At 47.3% G+C, this 23,784-nt stretch overlaps 1 protein-coding gene and 1 pseudogene across 1 annotated transcript; both read right to left on the bottom strand.

The window, feature by feature from the left end:
• Positions 1 to 1,319: 1,319 nt before the first annotated feature.
• Positions 1,320 to 2,167, bottom strand: LOC136518870 (uncharacterized). The gene has a single exon (XM_066512555.1). It carries the CDS (start codon positions 2,091 to 2,093, stop codon positions 1,527 to 1,529), a length of 567 nt encoding a protein of 188 aa, XP_066368652.1. The 5' UTR covers positions 2,094 to 2,167; the 3' UTR covers positions 1,320 to 1,526.
• Positions 2,168 to 13,831: 11,664 nt separating this feature from the next.
• On the bottom strand, positions 13,832 to 18,372 carry LOC136518695 (uncharacterized; annotated as a pseudogene).
• Between the last annotated feature and the right edge of the window lie 5,412 nt (positions 18,373 to 23,784).

The raw sequence follows: 23,784 nt of genomic DNA, 5'->3' as shown, positions 1-23,784 counted from the left end.
CCTCCCAGAGCATCGTTGGTGGACACCCATTCACCGGCAAAGGCTGTCTAGCGGACGACGGACTCAGCCTTCGTTGTCGTCTTTGCAGGGGTAGCTCCTCGTCACGCCACCGCGGGAGCGACAGCCTAACATCCATGGATGCCAAGGCGTGCTCTGAGAGGTCTGATGCCATCCGACCCATGAGCCCAGAGGTGGCCAACATCAGGGCACACACGACGATCGTGGCTGCGACCGACGACGACATTAACTGCACCCCTTCGTCTCAGACGACCTCGATCGACAGACATCTCAAGCGCTTTACCAAGCGAATTACAAAGAGGAGGCAGCCGCCACTTCTGGAGTTGCCCGGAGATGAGACGGCCCTTGCGGACGTGCACCGCCCTCGCTCCCCATGCGAAGCAGGGGGATTGCGGCACAGACCATAGCTTGTATCTCGGCTGCCAAGCAAGGTGAGTATCTTGTCATGAAGCGCCTGGGACTCTCCAGCGGGATGCCGTTTCCGTCAACATCGGCTAAGGAAGCATACGATAGTGGTGACTCTACTCATATGCAGGCGTTGCGTGAGTTGTTCTCACCAGTTGGCGACGTAGGCGCGCGCAAGCAGTGCCGCCGCTCGCCAGCTAGGCCATATGCCTCCTTGACAGCGCTGTAAATTTGGGTCGATCTCTGTCCAATGTAATAGACTAGTTTATAGTACACTAGAGCTGAGCTTTCATGTAAATCCTTACAGACCCCCTAGGGCGGCTCTAAGGCGTGTTGTATGAAACTTTTTTCTCTACCTTAATAAAAAAAATACGCAAACCTTTTGCGTGATCGAGAAAAAAATTCTTACCTTCGAAGCTTGCAGAAATGCAACCGTCCAGGCCTTGATAGGTCTAAAGAATTGTAGAAGTTGGCTATGGACTGCGTATCTTGTTTGTGTTGGCTCCGGAGTGGCAACTGAGGATCCCGATTTCATAATGGTATCTTGTAAATTTTGTTGTTGCCAATGTGGACTAGCCAATTCCACCTTTTGTTAATTGTTCCAAAGCAAAATTTTCCTTAACTTAATGGTTGGGTAGGTGCCAAATGATTTTTAGTGGTAGATATGGAATTAAGAACTTTTTTAGTGACAAGTAGGTAATTGCCTCTATTAACAGAGGCTGCAATTTTTTTATGCCCGTCTCTAAAAATAAATGGAGGTATCTCCTAAAATATTTTTTAGTAGTATACTTTGGGGAGCTTCTAATTAGATAATTATTATAATTGTCTCAAGGCAAGGACGTGGTATGTTTGGAAACTGACCAACGAAAGGAAGAACATCTAGCAATCAAAGGATGAAAAGCAATGAAAGGCCCTCTACCTCACATTTCATGACCTACTGAATAAATGTAGGTCTGGAACAAATACATAGAGTTGCTCAATATAACTCATAATTTCAATGAATTCTTAAATGAAAATCAAGTCCTCAGGTCCAAGCATTCCCTGCATGCGGTGCCACCTCACGCTGGGGTGCAAGCATGCCTAGCTGACTCCGCATGCCTGGTTCATATCATGTTTGCAAGCGCCATGCAGTTGTTGGCCATCTGGTTGAGCTCCTTATCGAACTTCCCCATGGGGTTGAGGATACCAGCCTGGGTGAACGGACGGTCACACGAGTCGAAGTCCTGAACGGCGAGCTGCAGCATGATTTTCGCGGTGCTCGTGTCTTTGAACGTGATGGCCCGCTGCGCCGCACCGATGGTGTCCTGTGTGTTCATGTACATTGTGTCGCAGAATGTAAGGGCCTGCGCCTGCGCCGGTGGAATAGTGCGGGCCGACTTCGCGACATGCTTCCGCGCCTGCGCAGTGCGCTTGGAGAACGCGTCCACCTGCATGTTGAGCACGGCCAAGTTGTCGATGACCGGGTACTTAGACGCATGCCGCCCGGCTGTGGACTTGCAAACCTCTGGGAATGGGGTGCGAGAGCAGATGCCGGCAACCACCGGGTTGATAGCACCGCCATGCGCCTTACCCTTACCCTTCCCTAACGCCTGCGGGAAGAGGCCAGCAGACAGCAACGCCACGACGGCGAGGAGGACGAGCCGTTGGTGGTAGTAGTAGGCTTGCCCCATGGTTTATTCTGTTAGATAATTGCTCGGTGGCGATGGGTATATATTTATGGGCTAGCGAGGAAGTCAAGGAGAGGGTGGTGAGACTAGCGAGGTGGGATTTCTTCTTATAACAGGTCTCTTCGGCCTCGCAAATGGCGGTTGGCCTCTTAGTCTGGAGCTGATAATGTCCATTGCTTTATTGCTTATAGTTTGCTAGGTTCTGCATGCTTATCGGGGGTGCTGACATTAGACAAACTTGTGGCATACATAGAAATTGCTTGATCTCGATATTGTTCATGATTATAGGGCACTCCCAACCATGAAACTAGATACTAGTTTCTATCTTCATTATTAGGGTGCCAACTAAACAAAAAAGATGTTGCGGCACTATAATTAAGCAGTCCCAATGCTAAAAGCTACAAGTAGTTTCTATGTCTATTAATTTACGTAGACACCGTATAGATACTATGGTTCCAATAGATGTTTTCTATAGAATTATTTTTTATTCAATCACATATCTTCTCTATCCATCCTCTACTAATCACATCTCCTCATATCTTGGTTCTCGTGGAGACATAGTTTCTTATCTAAGAAACCATTTCTTCATCTCTCTTCTTTAATTACAGTGCCACATCGGCCCCGTTCGGCTTACCTCATATTCGGCTTGTTCGACTTCTTTTTTCAGCTGGAACAGTATTTTTCTCTCACAACAATTCAGCCAGAACAGTGTTTTTCAGCCAGTTTCAGCCAAAATTCTGCCAGCCACAATTCATCTTTTTACTTAGTTGGCATCATAATTAATTTAGATAGAAACCATCTAGCTTCATGGTTGGGAGTGCCCTTAAAAGACACCATGTCTACGTGAAAATCAAGACATGAAGAGATGCGATTGGTAGGTAATAAAGAGAGAAGACATGTGATTGAACAAAAAAATATTAGCGTAGAAACTATCTATTGGAAACCTAGTTTAGGTAGTTTCTACATGCAGTGTGTACATCAGAAACCACATGGCTACGCAAACCGCCATATTTGTACTCATACATTAGCGCTGTAGCTTTAATTACTCTTACCTGTTGATTATTGTCACATTCCTTGTCTTCAAATCGCGAACAAGTCAGCTGTGATTATAGTGCAACCCACTACCCACATGTTAAATGACGATGATTCAGCGCAGGAGGTACATCATTCCTCCAGCCCCGTTGGCCACTTTTATGATCCTATATTTCCAAACATGCCATCTTTAAATAAGTCGTTGTTGTACAAATCAACAACCGATTGATTACCTTATTTTTGCACTCCAGGATGCAACAGAAGCTTAGGAACTCAGCGCAGACGACCTGATCCAAGATAATCAAGATACTGCCTCCCACTTGGCTCTACAGCAGAAACATAAAAAGTGCGCCAATGCCTGCTGCTATGTACTATATGCAGTATGAAAGGATTATATAGAGTCAGTTCATCATCGTGCTTCGTATATTATGATACACAGGCCCAGAACCAGCGGCTCAGGTCAGCGATCAAAGGGTGGCACCAGGAAAGCTTCATCAAGCAAGGCTACATAATAGGTGAGTGCCATGCCTTTGCACTCGCCTGGTCGTTATTTGAATCTTTGCATCGTTCTAATATCTATCAGAGCTCGCCCTGCTACATTGCATGATACCAGGGGCGGAGCTACACTGAACTTAGTGGGTGCGGCTGCACCCACAAAAAAATTAAAAAACAGTGATAAGACCCAGATTTCAACCATATATACACCTACATTACAAACCATCGCACCCACAAAGGCAAACACACCCCCTCAGATTTACTCTAGCTCCGCCACTGCATGATAAAATGTTTATTTGCCTCATCTTCTTAACGCCCTGCCGTCTTGCTTACTGTCACAGGCATCGATATTCAGCAACGTGCTTCCACCATCATTTTGTAGTGCACTGAAGCCCTCTCAGAGAAGCTCCAACATGCTCGTAAGAGTTCTACTCGGTTGGCTCTAGAGCCTTGCAGTGTTTCCAGTATTTTGTTGTATAGAACTCCCCTAGCTTAGCAGCAGACGTTGCAGCAGAAAATTCTGTGTATAGCCTGGCGTGTCCTACCTCTTGTGCTCCTACTGCTGTCAATGTGTATTTTCCTGCACTAAATCTCTAGGACACTGTGTCGTATTTTTGCTTTCCTATGACTGCATCATGTACTCTTATATTAAACCACTTAGGCACCATGTTTGGTACATCTTTTGTGCAGTTTATAGGCAATCTTGTGCCTCCCTACGATTGCCGCCCCTAGCATAGATACACATAACATGTCAGCGTTACCTCTTTATATCTTTTGAAGCACCCATCTGCAAGTATCAGTCATATACCCAGGCCTTGTTTAGATCACCTCCAAATTCTAAGTTTTTTCATTCTCTTTCCATCACATCAATTTTTAGACGCATGCATGGAGTATTAAATGTAGGTAAAAAAAATAACTAATTGCACAGTTTGGTTGTAAATCACGAGACGAATCTTTTGAGCCTAGTTAGTCCATGATCGGACAAAGTTTGTCAAATACAAACGAAATGTGCTACAGTGTCCTAGATTGCAAAAATTTGCAATCTAAACTGAGGCCCCATTACATCACCGTGGCACTTCGCATTTCATATCACAGGAAAACCACATACTAGCAGCCAAACTGCGCTTAACCGTGCTTGTTACTATGCCTTGCCTAGAAGAGGGGAAAGGAAAAAAAACCACACACAAAAAAGGGACAAATATTTTATATATAAAAAAAGAACCCTCTCTAGACCAAAGGCTCCACGGCCCATTAACTTGGACTCGACGACGCAAAAATTTAACCCCTGTCCCAAAGAAAAAAAAGGAGGGAAAAGAAAAAAAAAACTGTGCAACTACTGACGCAGCGCCTAAGGGGGTGGAAAAAAGAAAGAAGAAAGCAAGGACAAAGAGACAGCAACAGCATCCAGCGGCTTCACCGACGCGGCCGTCACGCCGCCGCAAACACACATAGATCCGCCATTGCTGTTTTTCCTGATCCTACCTCCGGTTGCCCTGCCGCCTCAACGCTCTCCGCCGAATACACACACACCGACAGACTTCGATAGCATCGCGGCACCGTCGCGCTCGCTGACACCGGTGGCGTGACGCCGACTCTTGCAACGACGCCCGGTGCCGCGTTGTGCAGCCTAATCCGTCGCCCATGGCAGCACAGCTCAATGGTACCATCCCAATGCGACGTAATCCGGTTCTCCAGGTCTATTGGGACAAGCATCGTCGCTGCGCTGTAGATAAACAGTGATCCAAGTGGGGAAAGCAGCACGGTACTGTAGACCCCGCCAGCCAATCCAACATCAGGTGCTGGTAAGGTCCCGGCTTATTTCAGTTTATTCTCTCAAATAGAATACTATTCAATCATTCAACACCATCCGAACACCTTGACCTCCGCCTTCTATTCATTTCAAGATCTATGCTAGCTTTGTGTGCTCACAAGTATTTACCTTCCGCTGCCTACATTCATTTGCTAGATTCATCAGCAACTATCAAAGAAATAGGATGAGTGACTAGCTTTTTCACGTTCTCTTTCTGTCCATAGAGTGATCCTATTCTTGCTGTGACTTGCCCTGCTCCATGTGCATTCGCATGTTGCCGAGCTCGGCTACCACAGAACAGATGCCAAAAGTCAGGCCTCTTTAGCCAGGGCAAGCCATTTGTGCCACTGAAATGGCTCTTGAACTAGGTGAGAAACCTAAATCAAGTAGCATTTCTCATTTTTTTTAAAATAATGTGTACAGGTAAACCTAGATTCATGTTTTGTTCCGCTCTATAATCAGGGGCACAGCGACAATCCTCAGTCATTGCTAGGCTGAGGCATGGTGACCAGTGTACCCTCACTCCATACGGCACTGCTATGAGGATTACACAACTGCTAAGCTCATATCGAAGCATCCTTAACTCCTCATTTTCTCCTCCCAACTTCGTCATCAATTTACCCACGGTTGATCTTCAGCTCCATTTTATTCAGACTCGAACACTAGATGAACCAGGCTTTGTTTTAGACATGGTACCATGGTGTCCGGAGTATGAATCATATAACCTACCGTGGATCATCAACCGCGGTGGTAGAGGTATACATCTTCGTTGAAATATATGAATGCACATATATTGAAGCTCCTTCCCCCCTCCTTTTGGCAAATCTCCTTATCAACTAACAGTGTTAATACAAATACAGTTACTACACCAAGACCATCACAGATTTACATGGACAATCTTGTTGGCCAACCAAAAGCGCTGCAGCAACACATCAAATCTAATTACAGGTCGAACAAACACAGAACCCAAACCAGGCGAGTAGCTGCAGATGTACCAACCTACTGATGATGCTTTGCATGTTTCAAGCTGAGTTTAGTGTTATGGTCGGCAACGTCTACCAGCGTCACGCCAAGAGAAGTGGCTGAAAGGTGGACTGTGGCGAGGAGCGCCAGCCCGCGGAAACCAGCCACGGCACGCCAACCGCGTCGCCCAGGTGTTCGCATCGTCGTTGTGTGATCCAATCGTTTAGGAGCATTAGTTTCCTTGGTTTGTTATCCCTTGAAGTTAGCTGATTAGTTGTTAGGATTGTGGTATAAGTATGGAACAGTTTGTTTAATGAAAGTTTAGCTAGAGATTAGAGTTAATCTCTCTCTTGCTCTCTGGCACTCTCGCACTCGCACTCGCACTCGCATTCTCTCATTTGTCTACCCTAGACATCGGCGCTGAGCACGGCGCCGCCGCCTCGTCGCCGGGCGTTCAAGCCTCGCCTCAACCTCTCACTCATACCCTCTACACAATAGGCCAAGCTCCAACAATCTGGTATCAGCCATGTCCGGTTCTAGAGCTTCTTCCGCCGCCGCCGTTCCCGCCACCACCACCATGCCACCCGTCATCACATCTGCCCCCACAGTCACCAGCTCCGCCATCGTCCCCACTGCATCGCTCCCCATTCCGCTACCACAGCTCACCGCGATCCCCACCGACGCCCTCAATGCGCTCACAGCCGCCATCTAAAGTCTGCAGCGCCAGATGGGGGACATCACCACGCGCATGGCGGCCATCGAGGGTCATCCCACGGCCTCCACACTGCCATTCTGCCGTACATTCTCCTAGGCTACGATGCCATTCCCCAACTGCTGGCCACGGGCCCTGTCATCTCGGAGCTGTCCTCCGCGTCAATGCTGGTGCCCTTGCTCCCTTCCCGCGTCCGCCCCATCACTGCAAGCCTCCATGGCTGTGTCCTCCTAGCGGGGGCAGCCATCGCTGGGCATGCCTATCACCCACATCAATTTTCCCCACTCACCATCCCCAGTTCCCTCCTCATCGATCATGCGGGCGCCACATCCTCTACCGTCTACCGCCATGCACATGCCACCTCCCCTTCCCCATGTGCCGCCGGAACCTAAGGCCGCCGCCGTGCCACGCTATCACAAACTCTCCTTTCCCACCTATGATGGCAAGGATGACTCGCTGGGATGGCTCAATAGATGTGACCGATTCTTCCGTGCCAGCGTACTCCCGACGGCGACAAGGTTTGGCTTGCCTCGTTCCATCTCATGGGTACCGCCCAACAGTGGTACTACGTCTTGGAGCGCGACGTCGGTGAGCCCGCTTGGGAAGAGTTGAAATGTTTATGCCATCAGCGTTTTGGGCCACCCCTCCGTACCAACCACTTGGCGGAATTGGCTCGCCTGCCGTTCCCGGCCAATGTCGCGGTTTATCAGGAGGCCTTCTAGGTGAAAATGGCGCACGCCGGCCGCCTCACTTCGTATCAGCAGGCCCGGCTCTTCACTGGGGGCCTCCCGGAGCACATTCGCATTGATGTGGAGCTTCATGACCCTCAAGACATGCAACGCGCCATGAGCCTGGCGCGCGCCTATGAGCGCCGCAACGCCGCGCCGGCCCTGGCGTTGCCAGCTCCACCGCCCCGGCCGCCTCGTTGCACCCCGGCCACCATAACCGCTCCGCTGTCGGCCACGGGCGCCATTGGGGCACAGCTGGCGTCGTCCTCTGCTCCTCCTCGTCTGTTCAAGCGGCTTACACCTGCCGAGATGGCCGATCGTCGCAAACTCGGCCAGTGCTACAACTGCGATGAACCATATGTTCGCGGCCACAAGTGCCCGCATCTGTTTTACTTGGAGGTGTTCGACTACATGGTGGAGGAACCCAAGGAGGATGAGGAACCTGGCACGGAAACCACCACTAAGCCCGTGGCGTTCGACCCCGAGACACCAATGATATCTCTCCACGCCATTGCGGGGATCCATACCGAGGACACGATGCAGCTCTACATCACCATTGGCAAAGAGCAATCCATCGCTTTGCTCGACTCTAGGTCGACTCAAAACTTCGTCAGGGGCGCCGTCGCATGCCGCGTGAGCCTCTAGTTCCAGCCCTGCTCGGATGTCGGCGTCATCGTCACTAACGGTGACCGCGTGGCGTGCTGTGGTCTCACCCTCGACGATGACATCAGCATTGCCGATGAGATCTTCACCGTCGACTGCTACTCCATCCCCATTGACACCTACGACATGGTGCTAGGCGTCACCTTCCTCCGCACCCTGGGGCCGATCCTATGGGACTTCGACGACCTCTGTATGACCTTATGGCGTGAGGGCCACCGTATCTTCTGGCGCGGCATCGGTTCCACCGCCACGATGTCTAGTCGACGCGCCGTCTTCACGCCATCCGCAATAACGAGCCGGAAATGGTTGATTGGCTTTTTCAGTCCTTCAATGATGTGTTTGCCGCGCCGGCTGGCCTTCCCCTAGGCCGCCCCGATGACCACTGGATCCATCTTTTGCCCAATTCAGCACCGGTGGCAGTACGGCTGTACAGGTATCCACAACTTCAGAAGGATGAGTTGGAGGCCCAGTGCGCGACCATGCTCGAGCAGGGCATCATTCGCCCTAGTAAGTTGGCGTTCTCGGTGCCCGTGCTCTTGGTGAAGAAACACGATGGATCGTGGCGCTTGTGCGTGGATTACCGCACCCTGAATCAGCAGACGGTGAAGGACAAGTTCCCGATACCCGTCGTCTAGGAGCTGCTCAATAAACTCCATGGCACGCACTTCTTCACCAAGCTTCATTTGCGCTCCAGGTACCACCAAGTGCGGGTGCACGCTGAAGACGTCGAGAAAACAATGTTCTGCACCCATGAAGGCCACTTCGAGTTCTTGGTCATGCGCTTCGGGCTCACGAACGCACCAGCCACCTTCTAGAGCTTGATGAACACCATGCTCTGGCTGTTTCTTCATAAGTTTGTTTTGGTGTTTTTCGATGACATCCTCATATGTAGCCCGTTGTGGTCATCCCATCTTCAACACGTCAATGCCGTCCTCACCGCCCTCCACGAACACCATCTTTGGCTCAAGTGCTCCAAATGCTCCTTCGCGCAACCATCGGTCGCATACCTTGGCCATGTGATCAGCCGTGGGCGTTGCCATGGATCGTGCGAAGGTCGAGGCTGTCTCCACATGGCCACAATCGTGTTCGGTTCGTGGCTTACGCGGCTTCCTAGGAATGAGGGGTATTACCGCCGATTCATCAAGGACTACAGCATCATCGTCGCCCGCTCACCAAGCTGCTCAAGGAGGGGTTTGCCTGGACTCCTGAGGCGACGACAGCATTCGACGGCCTCAAACAGGCCCTCACCACCGCGCTGGTACTCCAGCTACCGGACTTCGACCGGCCCTTTACAATGGACTGTGACGCGTCTGGCTCCGGGTTCGATGCCGTACTTCATCAAGGCGATGACGTTGTGGGGGTATGGCCCTCGGTATCCATAAGACAAGACATGGGCCGCACTATCAGAGGTGGCCCAGCCCACAAGATCAAAGCGTGCACGGCGTGCACCGCAAGCTATTGTATAGTACCAAATAGGATACTTTCCTTGTAACCCTACCTCTCCCGAGTATATAAGGAGAGGCAGGGGTCCCCTAGTGGGCATGATCCATACATCTCAATGCAATACATCAGAACACAGGATATAGGTATTACGTCATACTGACGGCCGAACCTGTCTAAATCTTGTGTCTTGGTGCTTGTATTACCATCTCGCTCCTGATCTCGCTCACCTCTACGACAAATCTAACATCGTAGGATACCCCTCGGTGGACTGCCGAACATCTTTTGTCGACAGTTGGTGCGCCAGGTAGGGGTGTGCGCTTGATCCACGGCGAGCCAGATGGACCTCAAATCAACAGCGCGTTCTCGTCATCAATCTCATGGAGATCCATACCTGTCCACGACGATGATTCATCGCTGGCTACACTAGCCCCCACGACAGCAGATCCGATCTTGGAATCACCTCCGAGGTCGCCTTCACCAACAACTCACCGCCCGCCAGGTGTTCGCTGTCAACACCGACCAGATAATGCCATACGTCGCCGACCAAACTTTCTGTCTAAAGCTAAGTTACGCTTTAATATTCTTCTAAATATTCTCCAATATCCGTATATCGCCATGATGTTTCTCCGAACTGTTTTCTCCATATTTGCTCTCCAAATGATTTTCTGAACCCCTAAAAAGTCATGTTGATGCTCGGACGCCTCTAGAGACGGCCCTGTCTCTGGCTCCTCCCTACACGTGCACGAGCGTCTGCCCTCTGCGTTATGGGTGGTCGGCAGCGGCTCCTTAGCGACGCCTGTTCCTCCTACACATGCACGGGCTCTGCGCTCGACGTTATAGACTATGGGCTAGCTAGGGCTGGAGACTCAGCTACACACTAACTGGCCGGGTGATTTATATTAAATATAAATACATCTTCGCTCCAACTGATCGCCGAGCTACATACGCTATTTTTTTTCTCCAGAGTTCATATATTTTTACATCATGTACTACCCATTCTACATATTTGTATTGTAGGACCATCGTCCAGGTGATCGGACCACCTGGTGCTTGGACTTCTCCACCGATCAACTGGTCGGACTGCTTGGTTCATGGACTCTGTCGCCGACCAGTTGATCGGACTGTTTGTCGGTCGCTTCTACTCAATGCTCACTTCGCCGCCGACCAGTTGACTAGACTATTCGTCGCTCGTGCTTCATCGCCAGCTACGCCGGTTACTCCTCGGTGCTTGGATTCTTCGTGCTCGAGGACTAAGTGGGCACACTTCATCGCACGGACATCGCTAGCTACGTCGGAGACTCCTCGGTGCTCGGACATCGCCAGCGACGCCGGGGACTCCTCGCTCTTCGGTGCTCGGACATCGCCAGCGACGTCAGGGACTCCTCGGTACTCAGACATCGCCAGCGACGTCGGGGACTCCTCGCTCCTCGGTGCTCGGACATCACCAGCGATACCGGGGACTCTTCGCTCCTCGGTGCTCGGACATCACCAGCGACGCCGGAGACTCCTCGCTCCTTGGTGCTCGGACATCGCCAGCGACACCGGGGACTCCTCGCTCTTCGGTGCTCGGACATCACCAGCGACGCCGGGGATTCCTCGCTCCTCGGTGCTCGGGCATCGCCAGCGACGCCGTGGACTCCTCGGTACTCGGACATCGCCAGCGACGCCGGGGACTCCTTGCTCCTCGGTGCTCGGACATCGCCAGCGACGCCGGGGATTCCTCGCTCCTCGGTGCTCGGACATCGCCAGCGACGTTGGGGACTCCTCGCTCTTCAGTGCTTGGACATCGCCAGCGACGCCGGGGACTCCTCGCTCCTCGGTGCTCGGACATCGCCAGCGATGCCGGGGACTCCTCGCTCTTCAGTGCTCGGACATCGCCAGTGACGTCGAGGACTCCTCGCTCCTCGGTGCTCGGACATCGCCAGCGACGCCGGGGACTCCTCGCTCTTCGGTGCTCGGACATCACCAGTTATGCCGGGGACTCCCTTGCTGCTCGGATCTTGCTACGTCTCATCGGTGTGCTATCAAGCTGCTCCATGCTGTTCAGATCAGGGTGCTGATATTGGGCAGCACGTCTAGGGTCTTGATACGTGCATGTTAGACGATGTTGGCAAGCTTTCAGACTTCTTTTTCTTTGACCCAGCTACAAGATTTATACTCCATCTTCTAGCAGGCTCGAGGACTAAGTGGGCACACTTCACCTTACGGTGAATGTGCGCTTTTCCCATCTCAAGGTTATGCCCGGGGACTGGTTGCCTGCTCAGCTGGTTCTTCTACTTTCTGACCCTGGCACCACGTGACTATGTCACCTACTGTCAGGCTCGGGGACTAGCTGTGGGGGTATGACCCCCGGTATCCACAAGACAAGACATGGGCCGCACCATCAGAGGTGGCCCAGCCCACAAGATCAAGGCGTGCACGACGCTGCTCGACGTGCACCGCAAACTATTGTATAGTACCAAATATGATACTTTCCTTGTAACCCTACCCCTCCACAGTATATAAGGAGAGGCAGGGGTCCCCTAGTGGACACGATACATACATCTCAATGCAATATATCAGAACACATGATGTAGGTATTACATCATACTGACGGCCGAACCTGTCTAAATCTTGTGTCTTGGTGCTTGTACTACCATCTCGCTCCTGATCTCGCTCGCCTTTTTCAGCCACCCGTTCGCGGCGCGGCACCTCAAGCTCGTGGCGTACGAACACGAACTAATGGGGCTCGTCTAGGCCATTTGCCACTGGCGTCCCTATCTATGGGGCCGTCACTTCGTCGTCACGACCAATCACTACGCCTTGAAGTTCATCGAGGTGAGCAAGCTTTTTGGATACGGCTTCAACATCGAGTACCGGCCGAGCCGCCTCAACACCGTGGCGAATGCCCTGTCCCGGCACGGCGACGACGACGCTGATGCGCTGCTGCACGCCCTCACTACGCCGCCCTTTAAGTTCTTCGACGATCTGCGCCGCGAATTCAAAGATGATGATGAGTTGCGCACCTTCCGCGACTTAGTGGTCACCGAGCGCGGTGCGCCGTGGCGCGTAGCCGACGGGCTCGTTCTGCGTGGAAACCGAATGTTCATGCCGGCTACCTCGGCGTCCCTCTCGACCATCGTCCAGCTCGCCCACTCATCTGGCCATGAGGGCACGCAGAAGACGTTGCGACGCCTCCGGCAGGACTTCTTCGTCGAGCATGACCGCCGGTTGGTGCATGAGTTCGTCAGCTCGTGCCTGACATGCCAGCGGAACAAGACGGAGAATCTCCATCCTGCTGGCCTCCTGCAGCCCCTTGAGGTGCCCGCACAGGTTTGGTCCGACATTGCTATGGACTTCATCGATGGCCTCCCATGGGTACACGACAAGAGCGTCGGTTCTCCAAATACGCTCACTTCCTCGCCCTGAGTCACCCCTGCACCGCTGCCACCGTCGCTAAAGCCTTCTTCGATGGCATCGTCAAGCTTCATGGTTTCCCCGCCTCCATTGTCAGTGGCCAAGATCCAGTGTTTACTGGGCATGTATGGCGGGACATGTTCAAGATGGCTGGCATCAAATTGCGGATGAGCACGACGTTTCACCCCCAAACCGACGGCCAATCTAAGGTGGTGAACCGGACCATCGCTATGTACTTGAGGTGCATTACTCGTGATCGTCCCCGCGCGTGGCTCGACTGTGTACTAATAAATTATTATGTGTACTGATTTCTTTAGTTAATACTGCCGCTGCCGTGGGCCGAGTATTGCTACAACACTTCCTACCACTCCGCGCTCCGGACGATGTCTTTTGAGGTAGTATATGGCCGCCCGCCGCCCGCCTTGCTGCCCTATTCTGCAGGGACAGCACGCACCGACACCGTCGATGGCATGCTCCGTGATCGCGACGCTCAATTGTCCACTATACTATCAAAAAGAAGCCTGATAGTACCTGAAAGCCAGTTAGTCTAATTTGCTTCATCTGCTGGCAGCCATGTCAAAAGTATCTCGTGGTTTAACTCTTACCTCAGCATTCCATCCTTCAGCTTTTGGGTCTTCAACATAAAAGACTTGCTCCACTTCTGAAGAGAAGACAAAGGGATCATGCTCCAGTTTTTCCCTAGTGTGTATTTTCCGAGAAAAAATCACGTGTTAATCCAAACTCATCTTTTCGTAAACCAGCACGATGATGGACATCATACCAATCACATTTGAAAAGAACTACCTTGTAGTCGGTGTATGTCAGTTCTATTATATCTGATAATCTGCCATAATAATTAACCCCATCTTTTGCAATGTTCACTACACCACTGTTTTGTGTCGACCTTGCAGCCTCACGACTCTGTGTGTGGAACCTGAAACCATTAATAATATAGCCGTTGTATCTCACACCGTGTCTACTCGGTTTTGCAGCCAAAGCTCGGACCTTTTTAGTGATTCCTAGTCCATCACCTAGGATAACCTGCATTGAAGAAATTTATTAGATCAATTCATTCTATTAAACTCATGGCCCAATAAGTTATTTCATCTGTACTGCACCTTTTGTTCCAACCAGTCAGGAAAGTGTTGGTCTATCAACTTTTGGATGGAAGCCAGAGTCAAAGTAGTTGAAGGACACAATTTTCCTTTCTCCTCATCCACATTCTCTACAACAATGGGGTTATTCGTTATACAGTGTCATGGATTCAACTTACTAAAACTTAAAAATCGAGGCAGGGGGGACTATATTACACACTTGCGAAATTCTTCAGGATCATCACAGTGTCGCAACACGTATCGATGTGCCTGAACAAGAAGCTGGCTATCAAATTGGCTTACAGTAGTAGCCTTTCCAATTGGTTCTCCAGCACTCTCAAACAAGTACACGTCTTTCATATTGTCTGAAGGTTCAGGGTTTCTAGCTGGTCTGGTAAATCGAGTATTTCCGTCAAGAAATCTAGAACAGAAGGTCATGCACTCATCCATGCAATATCCTTCAGCAATCGAACCTTCTGGGTGAGCTCTATTCTTCACAAGCGCTTTAAGCCGAACAAAAAATCTAAATGAAATCATGAACACATATTAGTCGAACGAATTATTGACAATAACACTGCAATATGTAATTACATACCTCTCCATGGGGTACATCCACCGGTAGTGAACAGGGCCACCAAGTTTAACTTCTTCTACCAAGTGCTCCATTAAGTGCACTGTCACAGTAAAAAATGATGGCAGGAAAATTCTCTCCATATTACATAGTGTTACCACAATACTCTCTTGAAGGTTTTGTAGCTCATCAGCATCTATCACCTTGGAGCATAACTTCTTAAAGATATTAGATATTCCAATAACTATTTCCATGACATCTTTGCTGGGGTAACAGGATCGGAGTGCCACTGGAAGGATGTCATGTAGTAAAACATGATAGTCGTGACTTTTTAGTCCACTCAATGTACAATCTTTCATGTCAACACACCTAGAAATGTTTGATGCATAGCCATCAGGTGTTCTCAGGTTTTGGATTACTGAATAGAGAACCTCCTTTTTTTCTCTAGACATGGTAAAAGGTGCATCAGGCACAGTTTGCTTTCCTTCATTATCTACCACAGGATGAAGATTGTGTCGAATTCCAAGTTCCACTAAATCTAGTCGTGCTTTAAGACCATCCTTTGATTTGGAAGGAATATCCAATAAAGTTCCAATTAAGTTTTCACATAGATTTTTCTCTAAGTGCATCACATGATGGGCATGCATATTTACCACCTGTGCTCCAGCCATACAGGTAAGCTAATGCAGGAAAATCATTTATAGTCCACAATAGTGCAGCTCGGAGAGGAAATTTCTTTCGAGAAGAGGCATCACATGTTTGCACTCCTTTCCACAATTCTAAGAGTTCATCGATCAATGGCTGCAAGTATATATCAACATCATTCCCTGGAGAATCTGGTCCTGGAATGATCATCGACAACAGTAAAGATGTTTGCTTCATGCAGATCAAAGGTGTCAAGTTGTAAGGAACCGGCCATGTACTGTGCTTTGAACTCATATTCCGAAAAGGGTTAAATCCATCACTTGCAAGACCAAGGCATACATTACGAGCATCTGCTGCAAAATCAGGATCTACGATTAAAATCTTCCCAAGCCTCACCATCTGCTGGATGTCGCAGTTTTCCGTCTTTTGTACGTCCAACATCATGCCATCGCATGTCTTCTAAAGTTTTGGTAGTTGAAAATAACCTTTGGAACCTTGGTATCAATGGAAAATAACGTAACACTTTTGCTGGTTTCTTCTTCTTCTTAGGTTTAGCTGCAGAACCAATCTTCTTAGCATCTTTCCAACGAGAGCTCTCGCACACATCACAAAAATCTTTCTTAGCTGCATCTCCTCGGAAAAGCATGCAATCTTTGGGGCAAGCATGCATTTTCACATAGTCAAGACCTAAAGCACGGGTGATTCTCTTCACTTGAGATAATATGTCTTAGGTAGGTCTGCCTCAGGAGGATATGAATCAGCTAGCACACCCAGAAGTGTTGTAAATGATTCTTGTGTCCAGCCATTTGAGCACTTTAAGTGATATAAGTTGACCAAAAATGACAACTTAGAAAATTTACACCCAGGATATAAGCTTGTGTGTGCATCCTTCAAGTATCTTTCATACAGATTCTATTCACTCCCCTTAGCATTGTCATCTGCAGGATGCTCATCCTCAGCTACAGAATGTTCCATATCTGCAAATCCTGATTCAACATCATCTACTTCACCTTCAGACATACTTGGTACTGACTCGAACATTTCAGCCCTGCAAAAGGCAGCTTGAAGTAGTTCTTGCATGCCATCTTGTACTGCAGCAGCCCTTGGGACACCCGAAGTAGGCAAATTTGTAGTGTTATTTGGAATGTCAACAAATGCTAATGGTGGACTATCATACATTTCTCCATGATGAACCCAGGTCGTATAACCTTGAATAATACCATCACATCTCAAATGTGTCCTGACTTCATCATGACTCTGGTTTAATCTGTTTTTGCATTTTTTGCAAGGACAAAGTATCTCGCTATCACGTGGAATGTCGCGGTAAGCAAAATTCAAAAATTGCTCAACACCATCTTGATATGCAGTATCCTGTCTTGGCTTACTCATCCAACTTCGATCCATCACCCTTTGACAAGAATAAAAATGAAATGGAATCAATCAGTGTTTTTCTTTTGCAATACATATAGATATCTGAGGACGAATAATAGTACTAGATTTGCACCAACAAAATCAGATCAACAATCTTTTAGGTACATAATAAACCATAAACCTATTCTATGCAAGCATGGTACTGGATAGAATCTTAATTTGAGCTGTAAGCTTGGCTTGAAATTTACATTTGTTTGTAAATCAAGAATACGACAATACAATAATTAGGTGACACCACAATTGGATCTGCTCCATTTTCATTTCTTCTTCAACGGATCAATCTTGGATAGGAAAAAATCATATATCTATATCTAAATTCAGCCTCCTGGTTTTAGTTCACCTTGAAGCCCTCTTCTAAGGTCCAGTTTAGTTCCCTCCCAAAATGCCAATTTTTTCAAGATTCCCCGTCACATCGAATCTTTGGACGCATGCATGAAGTATTAAATATAAATAAAAAATAAAACTAATTTCACAGTTTAGACGAAATTCACGAGACGAATCTTTTAAGCCTAATTAGACTATGATTGGACACTAATTGCCAAATAACAACGAAAACTGCTACAGTGTCATTTTGCCAAAAATTTCAGCATCTAAACAGGCCCTAAATTCAACCAACACACCGAGAAAACTATAGTTGCAATATATATGCAAACTCAATTCTATAAATAAATAAATAAGATCAGCCCAAAACATCAGTTATCTGCATATGAGCATATTAATCAAAATCCTCCTTGCAGCCCATTGCTAGCAGTCAATTGGCATAATACAAATATTTTATCCTCGTATCATTGAATCCTGAATGGAGCTCATATACTAAATTGCTAACAACATATAGTGCCACCTAGCCATCTCTAGTTTTCTGCAGTTCCAGGATTATAGAAGCTGCAGAATTGATCAACTTCACCAGTGGACTGTAGACCAGAATATTATACAATGACTCACTGGTTATTGACATTCGTTGCATATCCGAAATCCAACACAGAACAAACAGATTACTGCCCCGGATCTCACCTGTTAGCCTGTCCAGACGACTTGTAGAGCAGAGCAGCGGCAAGGAGCAGGACGGGGCAACGAGCTGTAGTCTAAACTCTGCTGAACAGCAGAACTGCAGGTGCCACGGGCCACGATGGTCGCCGCCTCACCGGTTCGTGGCGCCCTGTGGTGGCCAGTGGATCTGCTGGCTGCTGCTACCTGCCGTAGTGCCGCTGAGAGGCCGAGGGAAGGAGGCCGCGAGGCCAAGCCGCCGAGAGGCGCCTCCAGGCTCCGGCAGAGGGGAGCTGAGGTGAGCAGATGCCAGACACGAACTCACGGACGGACCTGCAGCCTGATCGCTCGGTCGTATTTGTTTACAAGAGTTTCTCGCGCACCAAACCAGCCTGTTACACTTGCGCGTCCTCCAGACTGCGAGTAGGATCTTCCGAGTCTACGATCTCCACCAGGCTGCTAGGCTGCACGCAAAATATATTAATAATAAAAAGTTTTAAATAATTACTCAAAATCCACCGTCTTTTCCTTCAAATGCACGAGATCCACCCCTGTCCCCCTTTCTACTTTAAAAGTATCGATAGATAATCTGTCTAGGGAGAAGGAAAAAAAATACACTACTAATAATAGGATATTATCTATGAAGAAGTGAGATAAGTAATCCGATGTGCAAGTTGAAGGTTGGAGAATGTACTTTACACTAATTTTAACTACCAATTGCTTAATTCATTCAAAAGATTTATATCTCTGCCTCTTTCCTTCCCTATTATATATATATATATATATATGTGTGTGTGTATATATATATATATATATATATATATATATATATATATATATATATATATATATATATATATATATATGTATATATATTGCTTAATTCATTCAAAAGATTTATATCTCTGCCTCTTTCCTTCCCTATTATATATATATATATGTATATATATATATATATATATATATATATATATATATATATATATATATATATATATATATATATATATATATATATATATATATATATATATATATATATATACTCCTAAAAAGACTCTAACGTTCACGAGTCCGCGTCCGAACACAAGTAAAACTTCACTCAGAACTCACATGTCCGCATCCTATGCGGTTACGACACGAAGACTGTACCCACGTGTCCGCGTCCAATACAAAGTCCTCGGAGCTCATACGTCCGCGTTCGATTACTGAGGTTCAGTTAAAAATATTATGACACCGGTGTAATGCACGGGCATATATCTAGTAAAAAAAAGAAAAAAAGAGAGTTTTCGCTTATGCCGTCGAAGAGTTTTCGATTTGTGAGGACAACAACATTGTGGATTGGAATTATAGTAGCCTCGTCTTCATATTATTGTAGAGAATGTAGTAAGTAGATTAATATATGAGCTCTCCAATTAGACCAGTGGTAGTGCTGCCATCTAAAATACCACATATTCGAGGTTCCAACACTAGCACTATTTTGTGTTCTTTTTATGCTTTAAATATTCTATAGTATTTTTTGTGTTCTTTTTCATAATATTACATTATTATATACTATAGTGGCCAAGAGTACAAGCAGGTCCAAAAAAAAACACTTGAGGTAGAATGTTAAGAAAAATATTTTCAAATTTTAAACTTAAATTTTTATGACGATATAAATCGTAAGTACAAATGTTTACTGACTACAAATTTATAGCAAAAATATGTATGAGAGGACTTAGATATGTAATGGATGTTAATAATTTTTTTTACAATGTCTCTACATGCTACTGATGGATGACGAAGGCACATTTAATTTTGTTTCACTTTGAGATGTTTTCAGTACCGTATCAAGAAGCATGTTTACGTGACTATGTACGATTACTGATACGCTTTGCAACGTGTATAAATTATACTAACCGTTTAAAGCGTGTCTAACTTAATGTTATTTTGAGACGACTTTAGTATTGTATCAAAAAAAACATCTTTAATTGTCTATGGAGCGTTCTATGATACGCTATCTAACGTGTGTAGAAGCTATTGATGATTAAAAGCGTGTCTACCACCATGTCACTTTGAGACGCTTACAATACCATCATAAAAAGTGTCTTTAGATGCCTTTTAACACTAAAAACGTGTTATGTTAAGACACGCTATGTAGAGACGCTTTCGGTGTGCGTTACTATAAAAACATGCCTAGAGTGACTGTTTCTTGTAGTGCTCTCGCCACACACCGCACGTTGATGCCTGGCCTCTCCTCTGGCCGGACCCCTCGGAGGGACGGGGAGGGGTCGAGCTCCACCAAGTACGCCTGTTCTGATAGGGACAGGCACGTCTGCTCAGTCCGCCAGGACTATGGGGACAGCCGTCTCGAAGCAAGCGCCATCCCTGCACCACGCCACAGACAAGACAGGACCGTCGAGCGGTGACGACAGGCATGGTAAACCATCGTCCAAATACGGCCTGACGGGATGGGCATACGGCCCCACCCACTACGGGATGGGGCTCACAACTATGGCCATGACTTTCAAGACCAACTGAGCCAACGAAGGCCACGACCCTGAAGCTCGGATAGTGGTCATCAGCTTCACCACCAACAGGACGACCGACGACCCAGGACCAGCTACCTACTCCTGTACGACGCCCCCGGAGATCAGAAGACAATGACGAAGGCCACGGCGAGACCACGTCACATAGGACGGCTGGTGAACCACCATCGTGCCAACAGTGCCATCACGACCGGCACTGTAGCACCACGTCACCCCATGCCGCGACATGGGCACCAGACCATGATGATAGCCATGCCCGGACGAGCGCTGACATCAAGACAAGATGCCCTTTCTTGCAAGCTAAGATAGCTAGTTTCCCCTCCCTCAGTCGCACGACCGCTTGGTCGAGAGAACCTAACTCTTTGTACGTGGCCTGGCCCCAGATTCTATGTTAGGGCAGCTAGAGCACCCTTCCAAGGGGATGGATTCTCGAGACTTCATTCGGGCAGTCCCTCTCCACTCTCCGACCTCTTCCACTCTTCTTGCATACCCCATTGTAAGAACTGCAGCATTCAACCGAGGAACACGCACTCGATCTTTTCTGAGAGTGGACATAGGGCTCCGGCCTGAACCAGTATAATTCCTTGTGTCTTTGGATGCTACCATCGTCTTACTGGAGCAGCACGACACACATATAAATTCACTCGTTGGATGACAAAACACCGACATCAACCTTATTAAATTCACAGACAAACATTGCATTTGTCAGGTAAGAAAATCCTTGCACAGCTAACCTTTTATATTCCTGATATTTTTTTCTTGGTTTTTAAAAGACAAATATCTGTAAACACATACACAGCTTCAATTGTTGACACCTGCATTCCTCGACCAGGTTGATGCACCAAGCAATTATACAGCGCGTCTTAAAACTATCCTCAACACCGTAGCTGAAAAATCCATGGGACAACAGTGACGGTCACAACGGAGCCAACAACAGATGGAAATTTCCACACATGTATCTCAGGAAAGGCTCTCCATCGCGAGTACATGTCCACTGGAAATATGACAATGTGGGAAGCCGAAGCGGACAGCATCTATCAATTTGTAAGGCATGTAACAAATGTTCTTCGATACAATATAGTGGACCTAAACTACCCTACTCTTGCAAGGTTAGTCTCCGAGATAAACAGCTACAATGAGCTCATCAATGAGCTGCAGCTCTGTGCAGCTAAAGCTGCGGCCATGATACACCAAGTACATAAAGATATAAAACTTATGAATCAAGAACTTATCAGCCAAGTTTCTCGTGAGGAAATTGTGCATCTAGATGCATTGATCCAAAATATGCTTGATTCTATAAAGACTTACTGTGCAGCTGCAGACCAAGGACTGAACAACTTAAAAAAAAACAAGGTATGCACACCGCAGCTCAGCCTTTCATCTAAATACAATAATATAGAAGCCAAACTAATACTGTGCGCATCCTATTCTACAGCAAATACACACATCAATAAGGCTCCAAACAAAGTATTCCACAGCGACATAATCATGATATTTCTCATCGCAACAGAACATCAGGTACCAAATTCAACTTCTCTTTCGGAAGATAAACAGAATTGCTTATATATAATCATAACTCCTGAGAAAAGTCACCTTTTACCTATTTACTTCCAGACTGTTGCATTTATTCACCACATTCATCATAGAATTACTCATATATACGTACAGCAACGGATGTACCTTGCCTTCGCTATTTTTTAGAGCCCAGATCACAGTAGATTCGTCCCAAATAAAAGGTCACATTATTCAATTATTTCTATCCTCGAATTTACATACTAACTATAGTTTCCAACCTTATATGAACCATTCCTCGACTAATTTCACTCATTTTCGCAGCAGCCAACACCAATCAACAACCTGTCAACGCCAATGTTTTATCACAATCGCCGGAGCACACTTGATGGACCCAGTATGGGCTACATCTCCTGACCACGTTGGACTTCTTAGTCAATCCTCAATGTAAAAAGAAGGAACAACCCTGCTCATCAGCCTGTTGTCTCTGTAATATTCAGGCTACCCTAACTTTTAGATAAAATTAAGTAGTGAAAAACATGTAGTCCTATGAAAACCTGTCTACTTAGCCCTTTCAGCAATCTATATCATCGAGGTTAAAACCTCTTAGAACACCTAAATTACATCTCCGTGTTACCTAAGGTAGTATAGTAGCTTCTTGCCTGCCTGATCGTTTAAAAACTCTATGTATTCAACGTGCTTCTAGACCAATATGGGTTCCCAATACGCTAACCAGCTTGGAGCAAATCACCCATCTTAGCCACGTCATGGTAGAAAAAAGACGCCAAAACAAAAAGGGGGAAAAAGAGGAAGGCTAACATATTAGCCAACGGACATTGAATCCTCCACAGCCTAGCGCACTAAACGACCTACATGTATAAACTTGGGCCACTTTATACGAGGCCCACCTAAACCGATGCCCTACATATATAAACCAAACCCTAACCCACATTTCGCCTCCCGACCACAGTCCGCCCGTCACGGTCGGTGTTGGCGGTGCTTAACTCATATCTTTTACCACCAACATATTAATAAAAAGAACAAATATGATTACCAAAACTTAGAATTAGGAGTTTTAACTCACAGTTTCCACAAGTTTTGGTGTCTACATGTTTTGTAGGACATATACATGAAAGTACATCAAAATGCGCAATCACAAAGGCGTAATCAAGCAAAACAAGATAAAGACCACATACCTATGGATTCTGGAGGCAATACCCACGAAGATGAGGCCCAGGCCCATCCAGCAACCGCCCCTACGAAGGCGGTGCAGGGAGGCGCCACCCAGGGTGCGGGTGCACCCCCTTGCCGCCTTTCGGGCCCACCTTTCTCCAGGCGGTGCATTGATTGCCCCAAAGGACGGTTGCATGTGGATCCTAGAGAATATTCCCCCACAACCGTCCTAAGAGAGCTATATAAGCAAGGGAGAAGCCTCTTCATCCATCATCAATCATACACAAGAGAAGAAGAAGAAGAAGAAGAAGAGCCTCATTCATATCTTTAGCTTCTAGCTAAGAGTAGTATAGGAAGTGAGAGAGAGAAGAGTTGGAGAAGTACCGGAGTTGTCGGCTACCTCCACTAGTGTGCTCGGTGCACTTGTACACTTAGCGGAAGGAGTGCCGGAGCTATCGGCTTCCTCTACACTTGTACCTCTACGTTCGTCTTACTAATTGGAGTAAGAAGTTCG

The sequence above is a fragment of the Miscanthus floridulus genome, chromosome 17 (genome assembly GCF_019320115.1).
Source record: "Miscanthus floridulus cultivar M001 chromosome 17, ASM1932011v1, whole genome shotgun sequence".
Taxonomy (NCBI): Eukaryota; Viridiplantae; Streptophyta; class Magnoliopsida; order Poales; family Poaceae; genus Miscanthus; species Miscanthus floridulus.
Note: the sequence above shows the minus strand (reverse complement) of the source record. Positions and strands in the feature narration are given on the sequence as shown.